At 43.7% G+C, this 25,594-nt stretch overlaps 1 protein-coding gene across 1 annotated transcript; it reads right to left on the reverse strand.

The window, feature by feature from the left end:
* Positions 1-5,794: 5,794 nt before the first annotated feature.
* Positions 5,795-25,557, reverse strand: fgfr4 (fibroblast growth factor receptor 4). Its single transcript, XM_049591855.1, has 21 exons — positions 24,907-25,557; positions 22,322-22,516; positions 16,739-16,911; positions 16,469-16,619; positions 16,313-16,363; positions 15,363-15,632; positions 14,689-14,778; positions 14,420-14,586; positions 14,151-14,274; positions 13,080-13,270; positions 12,747-12,885; positions 12,343-12,536; positions 12,058-12,203; positions 11,607-11,728; positions 11,411-11,521; positions 11,002-11,192; positions 8,378-8,500; positions 7,742-7,812; positions 7,432-7,569; positions 6,922-7,027; positions 5,795-6,477 (listed from the first exon to the last, which is right to left on the reverse strand). The coding sequence occupies exons 2-21, from the start codon at positions 22,407-22,409 to the stop codon at positions 6,301-6,303; spliced, it is 2,823 nt and encodes a 940-aa protein (XP_049447812.1). The 5' UTR covers positions 22,410-22,516; positions 24,907-25,557; the 3' UTR covers positions 5,795-6,300.
* Between the last annotated feature and the right edge of the window lie 37 nt (positions 25,558-25,594).

Raw genomic sequence — 25,594 nt, forward strand, 5'->3', positions numbered from 1 at the left:
CACTACAAACATTGTACTTCACTCAATTTACTTAACTGCTAACTGATTTTACACATTAACTTTGTCACATCCCGTTCCGGCCGTTAAGGTCATATGTTCTTGTTTTCAGTTTTTTGAGTTTTCGTTCCCTCTTCTTTTCTTTCATCACTCACCTGTGTCTCTGGTTGTAGATACCTCACTCTCTGCCCTCTTGTGTTTCCCACATGTGTGATTGTCTTCCCTGCCCTGATTAGTTTCACCTGTCCCTCATTACCTCCCTTGTGTATTTAGTCTGTGTGCTGTCCTTTGTCTGCACCAGTTCATTGTCACTGTTACTAGTAAACATATTCATTCCTTGTGTGCTCCTAGTCCTAGTTTTTTTTTTAGTACCTTTGCCTTGGTTTTTTAGACTGAGTCCTCTTAATCCAACTCTGATATCTTCAGTAAAAACTTTTCATTTTGTCTTTGAGTCATACTTTTGAGTGCCACCACTGTTGTAGCCAGTTATTTCCTGACAGAACGTATTAAATATGATGCATTGTTGTTGTGTTTTCATTTATGATTAAACCTACTCAGGATGGAAAACTAACAAGAGAACCTTGATTGTCTTGTTGCACATGATAAAAACTTGAGTGCGTGAATCATTATCTTTAGATAAAATAAATGTTATCTTTAAGGATCTTAAAGGCTGTAACACTCAGAAAGGGGCACTTTTGTATCATGAGTACTATTGGTGCTTTCGATGCATTTTGCTAGTAATTCTGTACCTTCAGAAGAATTTCGAACACAGCATTAATTCATTAATTAATGAATTAACATTCAGTAGTCCAGTTAAATAGCTCGACTGAACTGTGTTTGTAAACATAGTGACTGACATTAACATGACAATAACAATCATTTTCTGTCCCTGTTATATGGCGGCTGATCTCGTCCTCTGCTCAGAAGGTAAGGAGCTCCTGGACCTCATTGTTTTTCCAGTTTGCAGTCATTTTCGGCTGCTGCTCCTCATCTTTGAGTTAGCTGCTAACTGCTAACAGCTACTTTTTATACTCCTGCACTGGGTCACATGCATGACATGTCATCAAAACGTCCATGATCCCATTCTGGTGCATTTAATTTAAAACCAAAACATGATCTTTTCCTAACCATTACCACTGACCACACTGTCACAGTTCAAGTGTCTTAAGGTGTGTTTTTTATTTCAGTCATTCATGCTGTTTGCTGTTGTACTTTGAAACTCACATCTCCTCTGGTTTCAGATCACTTCACTTCCTGCCCCTGTGTGTCTTCCCTCCCTTTCGTTGACTTCACCTGTGTCTGATTGTCTGTCCTGCCCTGATCAGCCTCACCTGTGTCTCATCATCCTTCCCCTCACCACAGTATTTAGTGTGTGCCTTGTTTTCTCTTAGTGTCAGTTCGTCTTAGCTCCTTGTGTGTCGAACATGTCAGTCTTTTGTTTTGCCTGTGTCTTTTTTTTGTTTTTAGCCTGATTGACTCCGCCTCTGCCTCATCCCTATTGGATTTATTTGTCTCCACTGATGGTCCTTCTGTGTACCAAACCTACCCTTTGACCAGTAAAGACTGCGATATTTTACCTGAACTGTCTCCAGAGTTGTGTGTTTGAGTCCAGTCTCACCTGGTTCACCAGTTGTTACACACACATTAACCACAGTGTTGTTGAAAGGGACATTATATCTGCTATGTCAAAACTTACAAATGTTAAATATCTGTGGTTTGTAGAAACGTACAACTAACTAAAAAAGGAAGATGTTTTGGGTAATCCTAACCGATAGTCAGAGGAGCCAGCGTAGATTCAAACAGAAAATAAAAAACATTATGTGACTTATATGTACAAGTATAAAACAAATATCCATGTGAAAGGCTACAAATCATCTACAGGCACATTTGCCTCTGTGAAGGCCAGAGAATTAAAGCAGACAAATTTCACTAAAGCTTGATCTCAAAATCCTGTCAAAGAAGCCCCTTTTACACTGTATGGAAAACCCACTAACAGCAGCTAACATCTGGCTTTTGTTTATAATGGGAAAGGAAACAATCGGCATTCACCGACTCTGCACGGCTCTGTTATGGGTCTTTATCAGCTCCAGCTCCGATTGGCATTGATGGAAACACAAAACTCCTCATCACCAGTGAGATGCACTGATGCACCACCACAAAATACTGTCTGTCTCCACCCAAGCAGTGGTCACATATTATTCAAAGCAGTTGACCCCGAGTTTGAAAGAGACACTGAGTAAGTTTATAAGAAAAAAGTGACCACTGCAACGTTTTCACTGGCCTCCATGCTGCTCTCTAATGTTTACTAACCTGTTTTCTGGCCTGTCCGTGATGTTGACGAAATGGAGTAACGGAGAAGTTCGAAGGGTTCACGACGGCGTCACGACAACGACGTAGGTACGTCGTAGGTACGCTGCAGGACCATAAATCAGGCTTTACGAGAGAATCGCTGAAGGACTGACTAGCGGCGGCTTCCCTCCACGTCTCTATTTACGTCACACAATGAGCTACACGTTTTGTCACTTGCTCACGCTCCCCATTGCCCCGAAAAAGGCGCATTCTGTATAAACAAAAGTAGGTAGGCAACATTTTGCTGCACTGCCCGATTTTGTTTTTATACTGCCAATGCTGAAAGAAGACTGATTGGGCTTTCCTGTAAATTTTCACAATTCCTATTTAAAAAGGGCTACTGAGATGCTTTAGAGGTGAGCTGTAATTTATGTTCATGGTTCGACCTCCATTTTACATGAATTCTCATGTAAATCAGCATCATATCAGTTTGACCTGTTCCCTCAAACTACAGTCAAACACAGAGAAAAGAAATAAAAGACAACAGCTTTCATTACAGATCAGTCAGATATAATCAGGGCTTCACACCTGTACAGAGCAAGTCAGGATGAAGTTGGACACAAATCTAACCAGCATGCTCTGAGGCAATTGCTGGTGATTGAATGTGCTCAGGTCTGGTCCATCTTGAATGAGCTTATTTATGTCTGGTGCGGAGCTACGTACATGGCTCTATTCTACCACCAAAGGGAGGGGAGTATATGACCTATTTTAGCACGTTGTCCAGTGTTTAAAAACCTGCGTACACGTGTTGATTTTGATGGAAAAGTTGTAAAAGAGTTTGAAGAAATGTGATAAGTTCAAGGTCTATGCAAGAGGTTTACTTAAACAAATGTAACTTATCAAAACTGGCAGTTACATAAAATAATGGGACGGATGAATCGGAAATATATTAAAAGCATGCAACCCAACAAAATGTTGATATCAGCTGCAGGGAGAGAGAAGTAATGAGCATGTGGCCTCGTAGCTGCAGCCAGGTGAACCAGATGAGCTGACGAGCCTCCACTGTCGGCCAGTTACCTCCTGAGGGTCACTCTCACACAGCTGGAGGGAAAAGACGGCGAGATCACTTCTGGTTTTGTAGTTTTGTAGCAAACATGACACACCAAATGCTTTATTTTAAATTATACTTTATTTCATATAAAAACAAAACAATAAACAAATAAATTAGATATTTCTAAAATAATTCTCTTGAGGAAATGTTTAAGAACGCTGTGATTGTTTACAGTTTGTATCTGGGAGATATCTGGAATGTAAAGGCGACAATGTATCCGGACACTTTGTGTGTGGATGTAAATGTAAAAAGAGCTTCATTCCAAAATGAGACACCAACAGTCAGCTGCTGGATGACAGCATGAACAGTTAACACATGAGCAGAGATGATACATGAATCCTTCATTGACAGTAAAGGGAACTGGTTTTACACACAGGGAGATGATGATGATGATGATGACGATGATGATGATGATGCATTTAAAGCATTTTGGAATGCTCCATCTTTTTTTTACAACACATGAAATAAAGGGACCAGAGAGAAATGGAGTGACACAAGGAATGATGCAGGAATCAGCTAAATGAAATGTGTTTCAGGAGAACCAAGGAGGTCATGACCTTAAAATCAGCGACATTTGAAATGAATGAAGTTTAATTTCACAAAACAAGACATTTTTTCTGTCTTCTGAGGAGTTTGGTCATTTCCACTCGACTGTCAGTGGTTATTTTGTCTGTGTCTCAATTGTTTCGTCCATGGTCAGATTCAGGAGGTGCACCAGGACTTAGTTGGCATTTTTTACCCCACAGGGGAATTTTCTGCAGCTGGTCCCGGTGCAGTGAATCTGAATCAAGATTTGTAATTTAAAAGATGGTGGCTGTGGGGATAAAGATAGGGGCGTTTGGGGGAGAAGAGGACACATTACCATAATAAGAGCCTCTTCATTTGCACACAAGCCCAAGCTATCCCCACACCACCACCACCACCCCCGCCAAAAACTCCCTCTGGTCCGTAGTCACACCCATTAAGCCTGCAAAGCCTTCATTGTCCGGCCAGGCTGCGGACCTGAGGACCCCTCGCCAACAGATTGGGCTGGGTGAAGGGTTACAACCAGACAAAGGAGGCTCCCTCCCCATTCTCCTCTATTTGAAATCAATCACACTGGCTTTCACATTCAGTGCCCCCCTCTCCTTGTCAGCAGTGACAGTGGGCTTGGGCCAGCTCCCCAACAGAGTCCCCAATGCCGAATCGTCAGTCCTCCTTTCAGGTCGAGTCCTCAGCCTGGACACACTGTCTCTGACAAAGCGGTCATGTAGACTGAAAGAGCAAAGCTGTTGTTAGAGGAAGACCAAGTCTCAAAAGTGTACTAGCTGTTTGAACATGTAAATGAGTCTTGTGACCTTTGAGACTTTTCTCAAAACTGGTTTTAAAGGGATAGTTCAGATTTTTTTGAAATGGGGTTGAATGAGGTACTTATCCACAGACAGTATATTACATACAGGAGATCAGTCAGTCGGCAATGGAAATCACTGTCTGGTTTAAGGTATAGAAGATACTCTCAACATAGCGTACACTTAACTGATACATATATATATTTTTTTTGGTGGAACTTTTTTCAGGAGGCTAAAATACATTTTGTTGCTGACCCCTCCACAGCAGTAGATGGCTGAGCTTCCATGTTGGACTCCAGCTCCAGGATAAGTACCCCAAACAACCCCATTTAAAAAACTATCCCTTTAAGAAATGCATTCAAGCTGGTGGTTTTCATCTAACAAGAGCAACAAGAACTGGAACTCCTTCTGGTATTTAACCACAAATTGTTTTCCCTGGTCTGGAGGTCAAAGCAGTTTACAACAAAATGACAAATGGAGGTTTCATTCCAAAATTTCCAAAGATGAATTCATCTTTAAAGGTCCAATACTTTTTGACCACACACATTAGAAGTTTGAGCTGTTGATGGGAAATCAGACTTTTGTTTTTCAAATTTGGTCAAAATACAGGCGTTTACAAAATGTTGACAAAAGTAAGAGCATCTACTGTTTGTTAGTGATGACTCTGCTGCTGGGTTTTAATTTGGAGATGATTAGGACTGAATATTTTGGAGTGAAACCTGAACATGAAGACAGCTGTGACAGGTTTGGCACTTTGAAACACTTGGTTCAATTCCTCTCTCCCTTCCCCTCCAATAACCTTCATTTTTCGTGTCATTCAGAATAATTTATAAAAGGCAATCGTCTTTCTGCTGTTGCTATGTACATACAATATTTTAATATTCTAATATATTCACAGGAAATCGTAAATTCAGGCACTTTGCTGCCACTACAGCAATGTCTTAGCACAAGAGATCCTGAGATTTAAGACCGTTTTCTTTTTTAAATAAGCAACACAAAAGTAAAATAATCTTATATAGAGAGATTTATATTTAACAATCAGTTTCTTCTTTTTTATCATAGCAAAATAAATCTTTTTTTTTTTTTTGTTAAAAATGTCTTTATCAGCGAGGTTTCACGCCCTGGTTTTGGGTTGCGTGAGATCATTGTCCGTCGCCTCTGATGACCACAGAAAGCATTTCGAGGAGTACCAGGGTCGTCTTCTGTTAGGTTTAGTGCCGCAGTTTTCCAATGTTTGCAATTGTTCTTGGGCACAGAGCCAGAGCTGATCCTCCGAAGTACCACATTGTGTTTGTCCTCTTTTCTTCTTCTACGATGAAATGTTTCTCTTAAAACCTTCACCAGGTGATGAAGCCCACCGGCCTCAGTGCTCCACGTGCGTACATGTATTTCTGTGTGTGTATGAATGCCCATCTATATCTGAGGGCTTTGTCTGGAGTCATAATGGAGGTCCAGTGAAAAACTTCATGAAGATAAGTTAACTTTGCAGCAGTGGACCTCCAATATGGCCGCCAGTGGATGTGTTAGTGTTGTGTTTGTGTCTGTGTGTATGCGTGGGTGCCTTCAGTTGCGAGTCTATCGGAGCGCCGTCTTCATGTCTATCCGAGAGCGCACGTCCTGGTAGCCCAGGAGGCAGGGGTCGGTGGACAGGGCATCATGGGTGAACACAGAGTCGTTGTCGGAGGAGCAAGAGCTGGACGTGTCCTCACACGACGGGGAGTACTGCTCGAAGGGCGTCGACAGGTCCAAGTACTGAAGAGAAGGACAGAGGTCAGACATTAGAGAAATGTTGGAACTTATCCACATTTAAATGTTTGTAAAATTGGGAGTTAACAGCTTCTCAATGCTTAACTGCTGCCGTTCCACTTTAAGACCATCTTACTGTTTTGATTTTAAACATAAAACTAAATTTTTTTAGTGCAACAACAAATCAGTCACACAACTTGTCGACCCCTCTGCAGCCAAACCCAGTTTGATTTTATTTCTGTTGTTTGGAGTTAATAAGGCCTGGATTCTGCTCTGTGTGCATTCACTCTCTGTACTGATGACATCTGGACAGCAGATTGTGAAAAGGAGGAAGAAAATGTGTGTGTGTGTGTGTGTGTGTGTGTGTGTGTGTGTGTGCGCGCGCACATACATGAGTGTATACAGTTTCATAGGAGGGAGAAGGTGTGTGAACGTGTGTTTGAGACTCACCTCGTCAGAGATGGACAGCAGCACTCTGTCCAACTCCTCCACCAGTTGTTTGAAGGTCGGCCTCTGGGTGGGAACAGCATGCCAGCACTCGCGCATCATCATATAGCTACAGAGGACAAAAACAAAAACACAAGTGTGAAAATGATCTCTGTGATTTAGAAACTCTGCTGTGAGATAAAAGTTTAACAGTAAGTGTTTGTGGACTAAACAGTTGTGGGGAGCTCCACCGATAACTGCAGAGCTTCAGGAGTTTTTTTCTGTTCTTTCTTGTTTTTAGTGCCCTTAAAATATACATCCTGTCCACAAAATCTTTTTGGGTCAAAGAAATGACTCCATTAGTCCCCTCTCCCCCTGGATGCTAGAGTAGAGGTGGAGTTCATGAAAAATGATGTATGCTTTCTATATCATATGCTGCACCATTTGTGTTGAAGTGAACACCACTCTTTCACTGCTGTTACCCAAAAACATCCTAAAAAGAGACTGTTTGGCTGAAGAGGAGTTGCTGCTTACAGTTCATGTGTGCAGTTGGAGGGTTTGTCCATGCGGTGTCCCTCCTTCAGCAGCTTGAAGAGCTCCTCCACGGGGATACCAGGGTATGGTGAGCCGCCCAATGTGAAGATCTCCCACATCAGTACGCCAAACGACCACCTGAGCACAGACGAGAGGAAACACAGAGTGTTTATGATCAGGACACGTGGTTAATTTTGTTTAGTGCAGGATACAAGGGTGCTCAGAGTTGATGAGCACCATTTGATCAGGAAAAGTAATAACTTCACAGAACTTTCCTGCAGTGATTCTGAGTATGAGAAGCTAAACTTACACATCACTCTGGTGTGTGTAGACTCTGTCGAACAAAGCCTCTGGTGCCATCCACTTCACCGGCAGTCGTCCCTGCAGAGCGGACATGGAACACATTTACCACAGCGACTCAACACTTTCCATCATGAACACATTTTTCTGTCTGTCTCACTGTATAAAATTTTTTCGCTCCATGCATGCTCGCTCACAATCCTCCCCCTCCTCCCTCCTTGTCTCCCCTTTTTTTCTAATTAAGTCCCATTAAGCCTGCTGCCAATCAAAGGGAAACATCAGACATCATCTGTCTTGAGGAGTATTAAAGCTGTGAAAGGAACCATGGAGGCTGGGAGGAACCTGACTGGGGGGCAGACATGTTTACAAGCAGTTTTTTTTTAAATAAAGCCCAGCATCCACTTTCACATTTTAACAATCCGAATGTCTTGACATTATGATACTTGACTTGTTTGATCTTTCAGGGGAAATGTTCATGTAATTTCAGAGGGTCAGAGGTCAAATATTTACAAGCAGAACATGTTAGTGATAATTTAGCTGCACTTTTACTTTCTGTCACTACTGGAAAACAGAAGTTCTCCACTGGAAAGCTACAGGAGCGAAAAACAAACAAGAAAAAGATTCTTGAAAACACGCCACTACTCACGTTGGTGGTTTTCTTGTAGTAGTCGATCTGGTGGACTCCTCTGGCCAGGCCGAAGTCGGCAATCTTCATCACGTTGTCCTCAGTCACCAGAACGTTCCTGGCTGCCAGGTCTCTATGGATGCACTGCAGAGAGAGAGAGAGGAGAGACAATTAGAGACTGACACAAACCCTGAAGTCAGCTGAGAGCCAACTGCTGGGTCTCCACATCATGTCTCATTTGAAATGTGGGCTAAATGTGTCACTTTTCTTTTTCGTTATGTCGCCTCTTTTTCTCTGTGTTGTTCTGACCTCTGCTCTCCTTTTGGTAAAAGTATAAATTGACAGTCCTGCCTGAACCAGAAGGTCAAACTTCATCATCAAAGCTTTTACGTTCATGAAATGCTCTTTTGAATGTCGACTTGTGATGCGGCACGTCCTCATCTGTTCCAAGCTGTGGTTTTGGAGCGTCATGTAAAAACATGGAGGTAGAAATGATTCACAGCAGAACTCCAAAAATGAAAAGACTCAGGAGTATAAAGTCAACACACAGCTCCTCATTTTAGTGAACGCAACAAAATGAAAATGTCTTTATATAGAAACCCCGGAGTCTGAAGAAAAAACAACCCCTTTGGGAGGAAAAAAAGAAAGGCGCTGTTTGCCCACATTGAATGGATGTCATTAAGTTTATTTTGGTTTTCATTCGAAATAGACGTGGGATTTGTGGGGACGTGCGAAATGAACCAGTCTTGGTTTGTGGGTCTCCCCATAATGGAGGGTTAGTTTCAGGCTCCTGCATTCTTAGGAGGCCGTAGAGCCAGAAACCTGATGCCTACACCCAGACGATGGCTCTGGTGCCTGTTTGCTAACAGATTTATGGCAGCACTAAAAAGGACAAAGCCCTGCGACGGAGGGACGGACAGATGGATGGAGGAGAGTAAACAGGACTGAAGCTGCGGCAGCTCTCTGCTCAGGAATGCCTGTCTGAGACACCGGCTGGCAGACAAAGAGACGTGTTGATAAGAAGTGCACAGACAGAGAGCATGCTGGGAAAATGAAAGGAGTAGAAACATGGGGGGTGGGGATGGGAAGAAAGGGACAGACAGGGGATGGCAAGAGAGGAAAGAGAGAGAGGAGAAGGCTGGTGCTGCCATCCATCTGAAGGCCAAGTGCCCAAATCCAAAATAAGACTGAATCACACAAAACTCAATCTGAATCAAGATCCCCTTTTTAACGTCTGATATTACAAAACATTTCACTGTCCTGCTTTGATTATATGGCTCTATTTCCCACCCAGGCATGTGGATTTGTTTCACTGTAACAAGCTCTGATTCATAAACACTCCTCTTAGGTTCCTTAAGAGCACCCAAAAACCATAAACCCACAGCTGGGCTCACACTAAAAGTATAATTTTTATGTTTCAGAAATCTCAAGTTATATTGGAGTACTGAACATGTCTGTTGGGGCTATGCAAGCATGTGGATACTTCTGCTAAAATTAGCAAAAAATACAGGTTTGTAGTTCACAGTAAAAGCTACAGTATCTCATTTGATAAATCATTTAATCTATTAAATGTCAAAAATTTTAAGTTCCCAGAACCCAAGATCATGTCTTCAAATATGTTGTTTCTCCAGACTAAAAGTATAAAATGTACTTTATAATGACATAAAGCTGAAAAATGATCAAATCCAAGATGCTGGAAACACAGAAATTTGGCTTTTTTTAACTTAACTAACTGCTGATATGATTAATCGATTATCAGAATAGTTGTTAGTTAACTTCCTGTCAGTCAGCTGGTTATTGAACTGAATTATTTCTGCACTAAATCTTAGTCTCCTGACAAACTTCCCAGCTATTAGTGAAACTCTCCAAGCATAAAGTTTACAAAAAAACAACCATATAATTATACCACCAAAATGAAACTGAAACAGTGTTTGACTCGAGGTATACCTGCCTCTTGCATTCATAAGCAGATTTTGAGACAATGGGCCCCTGGGCACAGATATGCAAAGGGCCCCACCACCTCTCCCACACAGGAGCAAGACACACAAGCCCCGTTTAAACTGTCTGTTCAAGGCACAGATATTGTGGCATTATGTCGCCTCGCTGTGCTGTGCATAAGATGCAATCACAGATGGGGGCCAGAGGTGTCTTGTCTTTAATCCACCATAGGAGGTAGTAACAGCGCTGAAACTGTGTTTGTAAGAAGAGGTCAGCCAGCAGGACCGGACCATGGGCAGGACTGGTGTGATGTTTTGTGACATGTGTTACTTGTGTGACCCATTAATAGCAGTTAGCAGCTAACTCAAAGAAGAAGAACGGTGGTCAAAAATGACCGCAAATTTGGAAAATAATGACTTCCGGGCCTTCCTTACCCTCCGAGCAGAGGATGACATCAGCTGGCATATAATAGAGATGGTAAATGGTTGTTATTGACATGTTATTCCAAGGTTACTGTTTACAAAATGCTGTCCTAACACTTGAGCCCCTAGGCTTGTGCCTGGTAGGCCCATTCAGTAATCCATCCATGCCACGCTTGCAGAAAAGATTTAGAGCCACCAGAGCTTCAGCTAGTTTCTCAGATGATCCTTCTTCTACTAGTTATTACTAGTTAGTTAAATTATTTCTGCCCTGTAAAGTGAATGTACCCTTTTAGAAGCCAGGTACTCCATCCCTCTGGCCACCTGGTAGGCGCAGGACAGCAGGTCTTTGAAGGTGAGCTGCTCCTCAGGTACCTTGGTCACATCAAAGGTGTAGTCCATGCCTGGGGGTCTCCGGGCCCGCAGATACTCCCTTAGACTTCCTTTGGAGGCGTACTCCACCAGCACATACAGAGGGCCTGAGGGGGAGCACAAACAAGATGAGGGATGGGGGTTGTTTCTATTGTTGTTGTAGCCTGGAGGCCCAAGACCACCATCGTTGAAACACTCATTCTGTTAGTTGTTTGTTGAGATTTACAATAACAACAGGACGGTAAGAGCAACCGTTTCACCTGAACCCCCAGTTGAAGCGGGGTAGGAGATAAAACAAACAATACAGGTTTCGTCAGACACTCACCATCCTGTGTGCAGACTCCGAGCAGGTTGATGATGTTCTTGTGTTTGTCCATCACCTTCATCAGCTCCATCTCCGAGATGAGGTCTGCCAGATCTTTGTCTGTGGCATCGTCTTTGAAGAAAAAATAAACCTTATTTAGAGACGACTTAAGGTGATGTCTCGTGGTATTCTTGTGCCTGTATCATTTCTCCCCCACCTTTGAGCATCTTAACCGCCACAGTGGAGGACGGATCCGGAGAGTCCTTGTTGATGCCGTACGCCTCAGCTCTGACCACCTGACCAAAGCAGCCTTCTCCTAGAGGTTTGCCCAGTGTTAAACTAGAGAGCGGAAGAGCGAAAGTTAGTGACAATAAGTATGGCCATATGAAAACTGTACAAATCCATAATTTGGGGCTCTGGTTTCTTAAAATATAGGTTGGGTAGAGCCAAAAATGGGCTGCGGGCTTTTTTCTTTTTTGGTCCCCACATGATCTGAGAGCTACGATGTTTAAATCCGTCCCAGAAGCCAAACTAAACTTAGAGAAGAAATATTCTCTTTGCAAAGCAAATTCTGTAAATACACCTCTCTCCTGATAATTTCAAATGTAAGAATAGAGTGTACTTTGCAAACGGTGACAGAAGTGATTTTAACTTTGCTGATAACTTACTTCTCCCTGGGGAACTCCCAGTCAGGATCATAGGGCAATTCAAACTCCATGACTCCAGCCAGCACTGGGGAGCAGCTGGACGAGAGGCGAGCCACCCTCATCAGCGACGCACTGGACTTCCCTGATGAGTTGGACTCCACCGAATACTGAAGTAAGAGATACAGAAAATTCAGCTATCAGGAACGTAGAGAAAAGCTTTGTGTGTTGCCACTCTGAACAGCTAACAACACTTTTGCCTTTGGATGACTCTTTGGTCGAACTTTACCCCAGCCGAACTTTACGAACCTGTCTGCGAAGAGGAAACTTGGAGAGCTTCTGAACAGGGAGGGCGTCAAACGGCTCCCTTCTGGGATGAACCTGCATTCGGCACAACACTACGATGACGATGGCCATGATCAGAGCCAGGAAACCACAGGCATAGATGATGATGTCAGTGTACTTGGTCTCCATGGTGTCCATAGCATCTGCTGCTTCCTCCTCTGTCAGAAGAGGGGGATTTTTTTTTTTTAAGTTCCAAGATATCACTCTCTTAATCTTTCGCTGCCAATTTAGAGCCACGAATATCAAGTTTTTTGAGCGTAGTGTAGTTTTAAATTTAAGATAGTCTGTTAGTATTTTTTTGAGTTACATTATTCAAGCAATTTGGTAAATTTTTTCCAGCACCGTATCATGTAGCCATCAGTCTTTACCTGAGAGAACGGTGAGCCAGGCCGACTGGTGAGCGAATCCAATTGAATTTCCAGCCAGACAAGTGTACTCTCCTGCATCCTCCATGGTAACTTTGGACAGGTAGAGCACCTCCACCTCTGACATGTTCAGACTTCCAGTCTGCACAACACAGAAGCAGAAAAAGTGATGCTAACAGTTAGTATCAACAATAAATTTTCCACTTGAGGTTTTAACTGTTGTAGACTATGGTTAGGAAACAAGAAGAAAGAAATTAGTTTGAAGCTGTATTACAAGCTCCAGTCTTTTGGATATTCATCAGCCATGGAACATACTTTCTCTTAAGTTTGACCAACCTTGAGGACCCGGACGTAGGGCGTCCCATCAGAACCGTAGCGGCTGCCATTCCTTTCTATGTGTTTAAGCCACTGAATGTGAGGCTGGGCGTCGCTGTAGACCTTACAGTGGAACTGAACATCGCTGCCCACCACTGCTGTGGTGTTTGCAGGTAGACCGGCCTGCAGGATGGGCCTGTGTGGAGAACGCTCTGTATGGGGAAGAAATCAGAGGAGAGGTGAGCAAAGTTGGTGAGGATGAAAGATCACATCCAGACTCAGAGCTTAAGGGATTCCTCTCTTTCTTAGGGCAACAGTTCAAAGGTGATTTAGGGACGTGAAAGAGATTTAACTGATCTGCCCTCTCACCAGGAGTCCATGCAGGCAGGACAAACATGGGGGAATCAGAGGGCGCTGCGGCTCAAGTCATCCAGATATTTGGCCGTTTAACAGCCGGCAAACATGACTGCTTTGTAAACAAACGTCTAAAAATGCCCGGCAGTTGTCACTGTCACGTATAATGTGTTTGCATGCTGGCATACAAGAGCAGGAAATGTCATTTTGTGGATGAAAATCGGTTCCATTAGCGTGGCTCTTTGTCAGCTGGTCGCTGGGCTCCCTTTGATCTGCGGTTACTCTCGCTCTCTGATCTCGTTAGTTGTCTCGTTAGTCTTCTCCCCCCGTCGACGGGGACGGAAACTGACCCCGTGGTGGACGGACAGCGAACAAATGAACAAACAAACCGCAGCCCTCCTCAATCTCCTGTCACAGGTCAGGTAGAAAACTGGTGTGGACGCCTGACCGTCCACATCCTGCCCAGGCGCCCCTGTCAGCCCGGTTATCCCCTCCCTCACACTGGGGGCTTTTATTTGGAGGCATGATGCTTTTTCTACTAGTGCTGACTAATAACTGTTGCTGCTGGTAATACTGTCAGCCAGCACGAACATCATTTAAACTCAGGTTTACAGAAGAATCTCTTGTGTCTGTTTTGCTCAGTTCAATAATTCAACTGATATCCATGACATGTAAAATTTTGTAACTTGCACACTCTCTAAAATGTGGCCAGACAGTGCTGGATTATCTGTTTCTTACCGAGGACATCCAGGACGTAGCTGTGAGTGATGGAGCCGTATTTGTTCTCCACCACGCAGGTGTAGTTTCCTCTGTCGGAAGGCACGACGCTCTCCATCACCAGGCTCCAGTGCTGGTGTCTCAGCTAACCAAAAAAACATACAAAAAAACATAACATCAGCGTGATTGAACACTCACTTTATGATCCGGATAACAGGATGAAGCACGAATGACTGAATTGCAACATCACTGAGAGCTCTGCCAGGTAGGAGATAAGAAACCGTTCTCACCTTGATGCCCCCGATACGGTGTTCTCCTCTAAATTCACGTCCATTTTTTAGCCAGCGGATGCTCGGCATGGGGCTGCCCATGGCCGGGCAACGAAACTTCACCGTGTTGCCTGCAGGAACAGCATACAGCTTCTTCTCCATCCGCTGGGTGTGGGTCCAGTAGGGACCTGCATAGACACAGATCAGCCATTAGTCAGAGTGCTCTGATGAAGCCTGGAATTGGAGTTGCACGAATTCCTCAGGGAACTACAACAGCAACAACAACACACCTCTAGAGAAGTAAACCTGGTCATTTTCAATCTCAGCCGATGAGTCCTCCAAGCCGTTGTCCTCATCATCGTCTCCCGACCCCAACGAGTCTGGAAACAAAAAAATGAAGGGAGATGAAAAAACACTTTGTGACTATCTTTGGTCTGTAAAGGTCAGAGAGAACACTGAAATTCAACATCACCCAAGTTGAATGATTCAAACCACTCTGTCAGACCAACGGTCCACAGTTTGCAGAATGGGGGAACAGAGTCGGAGGTAGTAACAGTGTTAAAATGATGTCTGTATAAACAGGACAAGCTGCACAGCTGACTTTTAAAATTTCATTCCATCTTTCTGATGTCATATTGAACTATGGTGCCAGCTGGGTTATCATGTAAGTCTAAGAAAAGCAACAAATATTTGCATTTTAGGAGCTGGAACAAGTGAATTTTAGGAATTTTTGCTTCTAAAATGTTTTAATGATCAACCAGTTATTCAAATTGGTGGCTATTAACTTTCTGTCCACCAGCAAACCAAATAATGGACTCGTTGCACTTTAGATGAAGTACATACTGTTGGCTTGTTAACGGCAACTTTAAATAAAAATATTAGCTGAATTAAGTCAACATGATTTGCTTTGAAAACCACAAAACTTACAGCAATACAACCACAGTAAGTGAACAGTGTTGGTTACCTGCCACCGTGATAGTGAAGTTCCTGACAGGCTCTTTGGTTCCCCGGAGAACGCAAACATAAACACCAGAGTCCTCATATGTCATGTCTGTGATCTCCATGGTGGCACCACGGATCTGGATGCGGGGCGTGGGCAGAACCCGGGCTCCCTCCTTGTACCAGTTGACCGCCATGCCAGGCCTGGTGTTGGTGTCGCAGCGCAGTTTCAGGACGTTTCCCGGCTCTAACAGGAGATGTTCTGTGGTGTCCTCACTCAGATCCTCCAGAACATCTGATGAAACCAAAGAGAACATCGGCACACGAGGCGTCAGCTTTCATTTTCAATTTCTTTACTCCTACTTCACACACACGTCATCACTCAGGCCAGTCAGCAGGTTATTTCTTCATCTCTCCTCTAAAGCAAGTCGCCGTCTCCTCAACTATGACCTTCAACACTTCACCCCCATTATCTCCTCTCACCACAAACACACACAATGAAATTACCATGGAGACCAGAAGGCCTGACCGACCCAGCCCTCCTGCACACACACCCTCCTCCTCCCTTCATCTTTTTGTTCCCCTGTGGATTACTGTGGGACAGAGAGCGACCGAGCTAACACTGCAAACTCCCTCCTCAAAAAAAAAAAAAGAAGAAGAAAAGGAGGGCGGAGGAAGAGAGGCTGAGGCTAATGAACATGTTGCAGCGTGACAGTGGACAGAGAGTAAATCTGAGGGGCGGTGAAGGTTCACTGGAGATCTAAGTGAGCGACAGGAGGAGAGAAGTTTATTCCAGCCCACACAGACGGCCCTCAACAGTTTGTATCATCTTCTCTCGGTTTTACAAACGTATTTTTTTTTACAGGAGTGGCTTAAAATCCTGGATCGACCAATGACAGGGATGACAACTATAGCAAAAGTAAATTTCACACATTTGCACACAACTTCTTGTCCGGCATGAGGATGTGAAGTTACCTGAAGGAATGTCTGCAGCAGTCAGGTCCACAGTCCGAGAAATGATCGTACCTGAGGAGGGGCATAGTTGAGGTTATGAAATTCTGTGATACTTGGTCTGATAGATGGATGAAGTTTAAACCAAAACAAGTAAAGTGTGATGATTAAGTGTCTTACCAGGCAGGACCTCCAGCCACGCCGTCTGCATGGCCTGCACTGTCTGTCCTGCGTGGGTGCTCTCGGCCATGCAGATGTACTCTCCTGCATCCTCCAGCGTGATGTTGGACAGATGCAAAGTGTTCACCTTGGACACGTTGCTCTGCAGGGCCTGGAGGTCACAGAGGAAAGATCACTTCACCATCTTTTCAACACCATGAAGAGAGAATGAAACTTGTAGTCTGAGTAGAGCATGACACTGTTTGTATCTGTCAGCTGATCTGTTCTCACCGTCAGAGCCCTGAGGCGAGGCGGTCCTCCCTGGATGACCTCCGTCTTCAGCCACTGCACCTTGGTGGACACAGGCCGGTGGACTCTACACACCAGCTTCACCTGACCACCCACCACCCCCGTGGTGTTTTCTGGGTAACCTGGCATGATCAGAGGCCTGGAGACCCGAAGATCTGGGTAACAAAAGAAGAAAATCAGTCATGATTCAAGAGTTCAAGAGAGTCACGAGGAACTTTTTCCTCTAAATGATTCGTATCTACTAAAATAACAACCCTGTATAAAATAGTAAAGTTTTGTGCTGTAACTTTTCATTATGAAGTAAATGTTGATTGCACAATGTAATGACTAAAGAATAATGACACCATCTGTGTTCAGATCGGTTCCCTATAAGCCCCACTTTGCATTGTACAGTTTGGTCTGCCGACAGTGTGCCATGCAGTGAACTTCTGGGGACGTTTTTGTCCCCAGATTTTGCGTGAAGTGAGCGCTCTTGACTTTCACGCTATTCTTTGGCACAAACAGTTGCTGAAACAATGCAGGTGCCGAGAGGAGGAGACACAAGAGAACATTATCTTCTTTCTTCCACTTAGAACCAGTGAATTTAAAGCTCACAGATACTCAATACAACACAGTCTCTGGCTTTTGTTTGAAAGCCAGAGACTGTCTGACTCTGGCTAGGCTCAGGGGGAAAATGTAAAGCAATCTGGTTATCTTTGCAACAGCAGCACCATCAGTAATGCCACTTCGTAAAGCTTGTTGGGGAAAAGTTGAAAAATGTTCTGTTTCCACTTTAAAGTAACCAGATCCCTGGTTTCATGTCATGGATCTGTCACAGAATAGAGGAGTCAAGAGTCTTAATAAACTGCTATAAACCTCCTTGGTCTGATTGCCCCTCGAGTGAATGAGACAAAATTTGTGAAACCACGTCCTTACAGTTTCAGTTTACCTCTGAAAGGTGCAGCAACATAAAGCCCCCCGTGTTCCTGAGCTACCTTTGTCATTTAATTCCACCAGAAACCTGTGATGGAGCGCCCTGGCAGCTACTATCGTGTCACCATCAGCCACAGTGCCATCCATTCAGCAGGTCACTCGCCCATTCATGTGCTCGCCCACTCACTTGTTAGAGCATATGTGCGCCCTGGCCGGGGACCTCGCTCACTCTGCTCAGTCACTCAGAACGAGCAATTTTCCAGGGCAATTTTCTGTCTGATTGCTTCCTGCGAGCGCTTAGTGAAAAGGCAATCTGTTCGCTTGTCAGGTGTGAAGTGCTGCCCGGCGTACACGCAGAGGTAAAGCTTTCAGGAGCAAACACACAGTCAGGACCTTGTAAGTGTAAAATCAGTAATGCTGATTGGTCAGAGCAGCCACAAGGAAAACTAACTCAAAGCAATGTCTTGATGGATGGTTTTAATAAACACTAACTGTGTCCACTGAGTTCAAAATATTAGGAGATCCCAACATGCCGACACATCTTCATCTAATGGAGAGGACTTGAACTCAGTAAAACAGTCGGCAGTAAATCACAGAGATGAGCACACACACTTGGAGCCATGCTAATGAACTTGCAGAGACAGGGACGGTGCCCCGGAGTTGAACTCGCGGCAGAGTGTGAATTGTCACCCAGAGGCGAGGGGGCAAACAAAACACAACACAACACAAACAAACCGCTCGGCCGGTGTGCGAGCCAGCCATCAGCCTGCCGGCTGGGATGGCAGAGGAGCAGAGGAGAGCGCTCAGTCGGGACAATGAGGAGTCTCATGCCCTGACCCGAGAGTAGAGCAACAGAGCTACGGCTCTATTTTAGAACCACAAAGCTACATGGTTAGTTCATGCTTATATTTTTTTTGGCCAAATGTTGAGATGTAAAACCAAGTTATTTGATGAAATATCCCAACTTTAAGCTCACAGTTGGTTATGAGTGTTTCTTATGGACATGATGTGTACAAGGACCATAAGAAATGTGAAAATCCAAGAATCATTTCTGTTTTTACAGTTATTTCTGGCTTTGATAAATGAAAACAGAAAACATGCACTGTATTTTGAAATGCATGTTTTTATTAAAAATCAGTGGTAAAACAAATATAAAACACAACAATTTAAATTTGTATGCCCGTCCCCCAAGCCAAAATAAAAACCATAAAGCAACCTCCTGTGCTTAAAAAATTATTTCACATGCCTCCCCATTTTTGCGCTACCTCCTCCCCCTTCATAAATAATGAACAGTCCCTGAGAGGAAGTAAGAATAGAGGCAAAGTCCTTCAACACTCAAGAACATAAATATAGAGTAGAAGTATTACAAAAAAAGTATGAGAAAGATACTTTAAAAGAATACTATAACATAATGAATATGTACATTTAGCTGTTTTAGAATTAAAAAGCCGTACAGTTTTGTGCAGGAATCCACAGTATATGGAACATGTGCAGCCTACAGAGATAATAGTACAAGACGAGAAGATCTCAACGTCTTTCAGTTTTGTTCCTTATGCAGGACAACAAATGAAATTAAATCTGTTTGCAGCTTTGATTTTAAGAAGCTGAGGTAGCTCTTTATTTTACCTCCCTGCATTAGAATCTATAGAAAGTATAGAACAATTAATAAACTATTTAACAATTCTAACTCCTCCTGTGAAGCACTGATAGAGACATGTACAGATAATGTACGGTTAACAATATTGTTTGGTCATTATACTCATAAATACTAACGCAATAGAAATCCTTCTTCTCTATTCTCATGACAACTGAGGCAATGAGAGGCGACTGTGAGCTCTGACAGAATTCTAATAAGTGGACTTTGAGTTAGGAATTGCTTCTCTATGGTTTGAACACTCTGAAGCAAAAGATGCAAAAGATGGCAAACGCACTGTCTTCTTGATGTTGTGAAGTTAAACTTTTAATAGCGTTGTTTTATTTTTGTGATTCTGTTTAGGAGGAAAATGTATTTTAATCTCTCATAAAGGAGCAGTGTGTAAGATTTAAGGACAATTAATGGTGTCTAGTGATGAAGATTGCAGATTGCAACCAGGAGGTTTTTACTAGGAGCCAAATTATTTGCAGAGGTCTCTTCCTCTCCAACACACACAGACCAGGTGACTTAAAGCAGGTAAAACACTGAAAAAAGCAGGTTCATGTTAAGAAATCAGTGTTTTTGCTACTCTGCTCATCAAAGAGGGGCTGCTAATTGTGAGGGCTGATGCAAAAACACAATGATTCATATCCTCAGGTGATTATACACTCAAGAAAACACACATATTATATTATATTCCATTTCTGTCAGTATGCTCTCTGAACCCTACACACTGGACCTTTAAAGGCACAGGACCAAACAAGCCAAGGACTTAAGTTGCTGACCATCTTTTTAAACTTTGACATCATCTGTGTACATTTCCTGTTTGTATATCCCCTCTGTCTCTATAAAAGCAGCAGCAGTGAACAGACAAATGCTTCACTCAGACTTTTCTATAATCTGCAATGATGTGGCGGAAAACTCGACTGAAATTTTTTTCCAGGGGGTAGAAGGAAAAAGAACATTGGACAAGTCAGATCCCTGCATTTAGCAGCATGCGGTTAGTAACGTTAGATGTATAATTATATTTAGCAACATGACAGGAAACGCCCCGCAGGCGGAGAAGACTATAAAGAGATTAATAAAAGCTTTGTCAGATGAAATGCATTCCTTTGAAAAAAGATGTCTGTCTTTCAGTGTTTCTTCTTTTCCATCCTGAATGTAAACTATTTTCTTTGTGTCTGAAACTCACTCTGCATAGTATCGGATCAGATCCACTCTGTCAGGAGTCTGAGCAGTGCATTGTGGGTCCATTTGACCCCTTAGCACCTCCTCTCAGCTGGACCCAACGCAAAAGAGAAGTTCATCTTTAGCCTCTTTTACACTGCCTCTTCAAGGCAGGAATTTCATACCGTTATTGTCGCCTCGCTGTTCTGTATAAAAGGTACACTCGCAGAATATGGGGACAGAGATGTCAAGCCTCTGAGCCAGGAGCAGAGGTAGTCATGTCACTCCAGCTCCGATTTTAGACAGCATGTCGGCGTCGTAGAATCAAAAGAGGTGTGACGCATGTGACATGTAACCCAACAGTGTTGGCCTCCAATGTTACATACAACGTATGCGTTGACAGTGCTTTATAAACAACAACAATGGCCTAACATGAAAATAATGATCATCTACTGTCCCTCTTATGTGGCGGCTGATCTTGTCCTTTGATTGGAGGGTAAGAACATCATTGTTTTCCAATTTTCAGCTGCTGTTCTTCTTTGAGTTAGCTGCTAACTGCTAGCAGCTACTTTTTGAATCTCCTGCAGTAGGTTGCATGCATAACATGGCATCAAAATGTCACACCCATCCTGCCGACTGTCCCTTTATACAGACATTATTTTGGAGCTACCTCCGATGGCAACTTCAGGGCAAGACAACTCTGTCCCCCCATTCTGCGATTGTACCTTTTATGTAGAATGGTGAGGCAGCATATTGGTGTGAGATTCCTGCCTTGAAGAGCTGTATCAGATTGCTTCCACACATACCACCAAAAAACATTCTTCCAGTTCATTCAGTTGGACAGTGGACAGTTCATTCTCGAAATCACAGAATCACAGATTTGTTGAGACTGTTTGAAACTCCAAAGCACCAAGATAAAAGTTACAATTCTGCCTCCACAGCTGCGACCTGCATGTTTTACGACCTTAAGATCTTTCTCTCATCCATCCTAGTTTGACTCTCTGCTCATCCATCTTGTAAGTAAACCTGAGAGGTTTTTTTTCTGTGCACCTCTCCACCCTCCTGCACATTGTCGTCTGAACAAGCAAGCCCCGGCTGGCCTCGCTGGGCCCTGAAGTACAAAGTGGGGCCACGGACGGAAAGAGACAGCTTCTGTGCTCGATGCCTCTGGGGCAACAATCCACTTTGTCTTTCATCAATCTCCACACAGAAATTGTCACTGAGTCCTTTAATCCACCTTAGAAATCATCACCTAGTTCACAGCGAACGAGAAACAACTAATTTTACTGATTGTTTGGAACAAGTACTCTGATTACACCTTAACATTTTAATGGAGCTGACAACGGCTGACTTATTGCACTGGCTTCTGTTTGTAAAGCATCAATGAAAAGCCCTGCACTGCTCCTCCTCCTCCTCCTCATCCTCATCCTCTACAGCTGGCACACAGCCAGGCAGATTTACACTTCCGAGCCTCAGGGCCTCTGACGGATCAGGTAGCTCAGTTTACGGCAGCAAAAACACTGAGTTTTTTTCCTCCTTCACTTCATCCAAGACTCGACTGCAGCCTCTGTCATTTTTCTTGTCACCTTGACTTCCTCTGTGGTCACAGCTGCCAAGAAACTGATACTTTCTAAGAAGGGAAAGTGGACTGAGGCACAGAAACACACTTTTTTTCTGAGCAGTTAAGTGCAAAAGAAGACTAAATACAATCACATTTCCACAAACGTTTCAGCTTATGCAACACAAACCCCCAAAGATAAGGAAGGAAACTTTCTGTTAACCACCTGATAATGACGTGATTTCAGTTTCAGGCATCATCACCTGCAGAAAACCAAACACAGCTCAGGTCCTACCTTTGGTCCTTCCCTCGTTGATGGCCCTGGCTGAGACTTTGTCCATCAAACAGAGCAGGAGAACGCAGAATGTGCAGATCCTCTCCATCTTCTTTACGTGTGTCCTCTGGTTGAAAAGGGTAGAAATAAACGCCTCACACTCCGGCCCCTGGCATTGGAAACTCCAGAAACCCACAAAGTCTCTAAATCTGAACCCTGCAAATGGAAACAAACACAATGGGAGACGGTTATCTGTTGGTCAGAGATTTGAGGAGATCAGATTGCAGAGACACAAACTTCTCTGTTCAGTGTTTTAACCAGGTGGCAACAAAACACACAAACAGTTCAGACAAACAGTGAGAGAGCCTGTTTTGACCGCGAGCAGCTGTATTCTTAACCAGATGTCCTGCTAACTGTCCCGCTCGTCGGCCTCACATTGTCCAGGCTCTCCTGCGTCATGAATAAGGAGCAGGGCTGTTACCGCCTGTTGTTTGTCAATGGATGGCCTGGCTCAGTCTGCCCTGGGATAATGGGCCCTCGCTAGGAAAACACTTGAAACCTGCCAGGAAGCTACAGAATCTGAAGGAGCGGTGGAGAGATTTGACTGGCAGCTGATGAGACCTCAGGTGGAAACACGACAACAGGCAGCAAAATAATCAAACAGGTGACTTTAGGGAGCATCGTCTCCTCTCGCTGACTGCAGAGGGCACGTGTCATACCTTAAATCTGAGCCTTTTATATCAGTGTTTGCAGATTTGGAATCAAGGCTGGAAATGATACCTTGTTCCTTTAGTTTCAGGAATATAAATCAGGCTTGCTGCTCACTGCTTGGTCCATAAATTGTCAGAAAATAGTAGGATAAATGGCAATAATGTCTAGTTTTGTCTCACCAACAGTCCAAAGCCCAAAGACAGTCAGATTATTAGGGAATGTTTGTTACTTATGAGGGGGAAGGGGGTGGTGCAAAAGGTGGGATAGGGGGCATGTCAAATAATTTTGAGTAACTGGGGAGGGACTTACACCATTTATCACAGCCAGCAACTTTTAAAACAGAAATTATCATCTGGTCACAAACCCTCTGGATTATGAAGTTGGAGCTAAAATCAGGATCTATTTGACACTTTTGTCTTAAAGGTGACTAAAAAGATCCCCCAAAATTCTTGATTCTTGTTTCAGCTGTTTAACTAATGAATGTATTAATTGTATTTAAGTTTACTGATCTAAACAAGTACAAAGTTAATACACAAACTTGTGTTACAAACGTGTGTCTCTGTTAAATGATCCAAATACCTCAGTTCCATGAGAAAACTGGATTCTGCCCTTATTACTGATGAAGATATTGATAATTCAAATGTAAGTACAACACCGTCCCATGTACTCATTCTGCAAACAAACTATTAACTCTAACCGCCTACAGCAGAAACACTAAAGGAATAATGCAGTGATTTTGCTGCTGCGAGTCGGGACAAACTGCGCACAGGCGCCAGACCCTGGTGCGTGCGCTCCATGCAGGCCGCGCCCACACACACACACACACACACACACACACACACACACACACACACACACACACACACACACACAGTTTAAAGAACCAGCCTGCTGAATGAAACGTATTCTTTCTCAATTAGGGACTGGAAAAAACTTTTTCTCCTGCTGCTGCTAATTCCGCTGGCACGCTGCCTCGCTGCTGCAGCCAAAACACTTCTACTGTATTCTACTCTTCAGTCTCCAAACACGAAAACACTGTGGAGGCTTTTATTTTTTAATGTACTGCATATTTCTGTCTCATAAATCTCACTTAATAAAATCTGTCGTATGCGCTATTAGTCTCAAACAGTCCTTGTAGGAGAACCTATGTGAACAAGTTACTATTTTTGTTATGGCCTACAGTTATACTGACTTGCAGGGTCACATTGTTCAGTCAATCAGCAGTCAGTCATCCTGGGATCACTAGAAGAAACTCAAAAATAAAAGCTTTTTAAGTAAAATTTGACCTTAAATGTGCGTAAAATCGATCCAAAAATCAGAGGATTTCCACGCAGGAATGTCTGATCAGAACGGACATCACGCACGGGCTCTTAAGCTTAAGTTTATAAACTTAAGTTGGATCAAACTACAATTTAAAGTGTCATTTTAATTAATTTAATGTGTGTGATTGCTGTGATTTGTGGTCTGACAGGAGTTCAAACTCCGCTCCGAGCGTCTTTCCTCCTGACAAATAGTCCCAGTGTGTGTGGAAGGTTCAATGTCTAATAAGTGACTTGTTTTGGATCTGTGCACGCTGCAAAACAAGTTAAACTTGGCCTCATGAAAAACTGCAGATTCTTCCCTGTTTAAAATGACAAATCGTGGATTTACAATGCAAATGAGCGATCCTGCTCGGTGGAGAAATAAACCGTCTTGTGCCTGAATTCAAGAAATGCGCCCTTAAATTATGCGAAATTCGATTAAAACAACTGGAAAATAAACTTCGGGTTCTCTTGTAAAAAGATTTGAGGCTTCAGGTTATTCAGCGTGAGGCTTCTGGTCGCGATCTGAGCAACACTCCACCGCTGTAAATGAATGAAACCAACCTCCAGCTGTCTCAGTTTGTATTCACCCACCTTTCCCCCCGGTCTGATGACTGGTCCCGCGGGGGAAGTCACTCCTTGTCCCGGTCGATAAGAGTGAATATTGAAATCCTCATTTGGAGCTCTGTATCCTTCACCAAAAGCTGTGCCTGAGAGCGGCTGTCGTGTATCCGGCTGAAAGCGAAATCGAGCTTATAAATCCATCAAAAACAGCCCCGTGGAACATGAACGACAGCTGCCGGGCTCTCCTGGTGACCGGGGGAAGGAGCTGCGATCCCCCTCCTGGGCAAAGTCCACTGCAGCCGGCCGCTCAGAGGGCTAAATCCATGGAGAGAAAGAAAACCAAACACGGAGCGTGAAAGTGGATTTGCGCGACTAATAATTCTAAAAAGTCCTTTCTCGGTTTAAAATGTTGAAAAAGATCCGCTGATGCGAAAGAATAAGAGACACAGGGGCTGACAGAGGGTGTCAGAAACGTGTCTCGTAGTTCAGAGTCCCCTCTTGGTCAAACTCTTGGGTAACTCCGTGCGTCTTTACGCACACGCTCTCCTCTCCTGTGTGAGTTTATCCCGGTGAGATCTGCCGCTCAAATGTGGAGCTCAGCCTCCTCAGTCCGTTTCTCTTCCACAGCAGAGAGACACTGCGTCCGTCACACACCAGCCCTCCTCCAACACTGCTGCTCTCCGGACGGCAGCCACAACAACAATGGTCTGAGAGCGGC

Source organism: Epinephelus fuscoguttatus, linkage group LG12 (assembly GCF_011397635.1).
Source record: "Epinephelus fuscoguttatus linkage group LG12, E.fuscoguttatus.final_Chr_v1".
In the NCBI taxonomy this organism is placed as follows: domain Eukaryota; kingdom Metazoa; phylum Chordata; class Actinopteri; order Perciformes; family Serranidae; genus Epinephelus; species Epinephelus fuscoguttatus.

What these genes read in the sequence shown, in the direction of transcription:
- fgfr4 (XM_049591855.1), bottom strand. Translation starts at nt 22,409, where the DNA reads ATGGAGAGGATCTGCACATTCTGCGTTCTCCTGCTCTGTTTGATGGAC. An exon ending in AGTTTCCTCTTCGCAGACAG is followed by an intron (nt 12,204 to 12,342) that starts GTTCGTAAAGTT and finishes CTCTTACTTCAG; the next exon opens with TATTCGGTGGAGTCCAACTC. An exon ending in CGGAGTCTGCACACAGGATG is followed by an intron (nt 11,193 to 11,410) that starts GTGAGTGTCTGA and finishes GCTCCCCCTCAG; the next exon opens with GCCCTCTGTATGTGCTGGTG.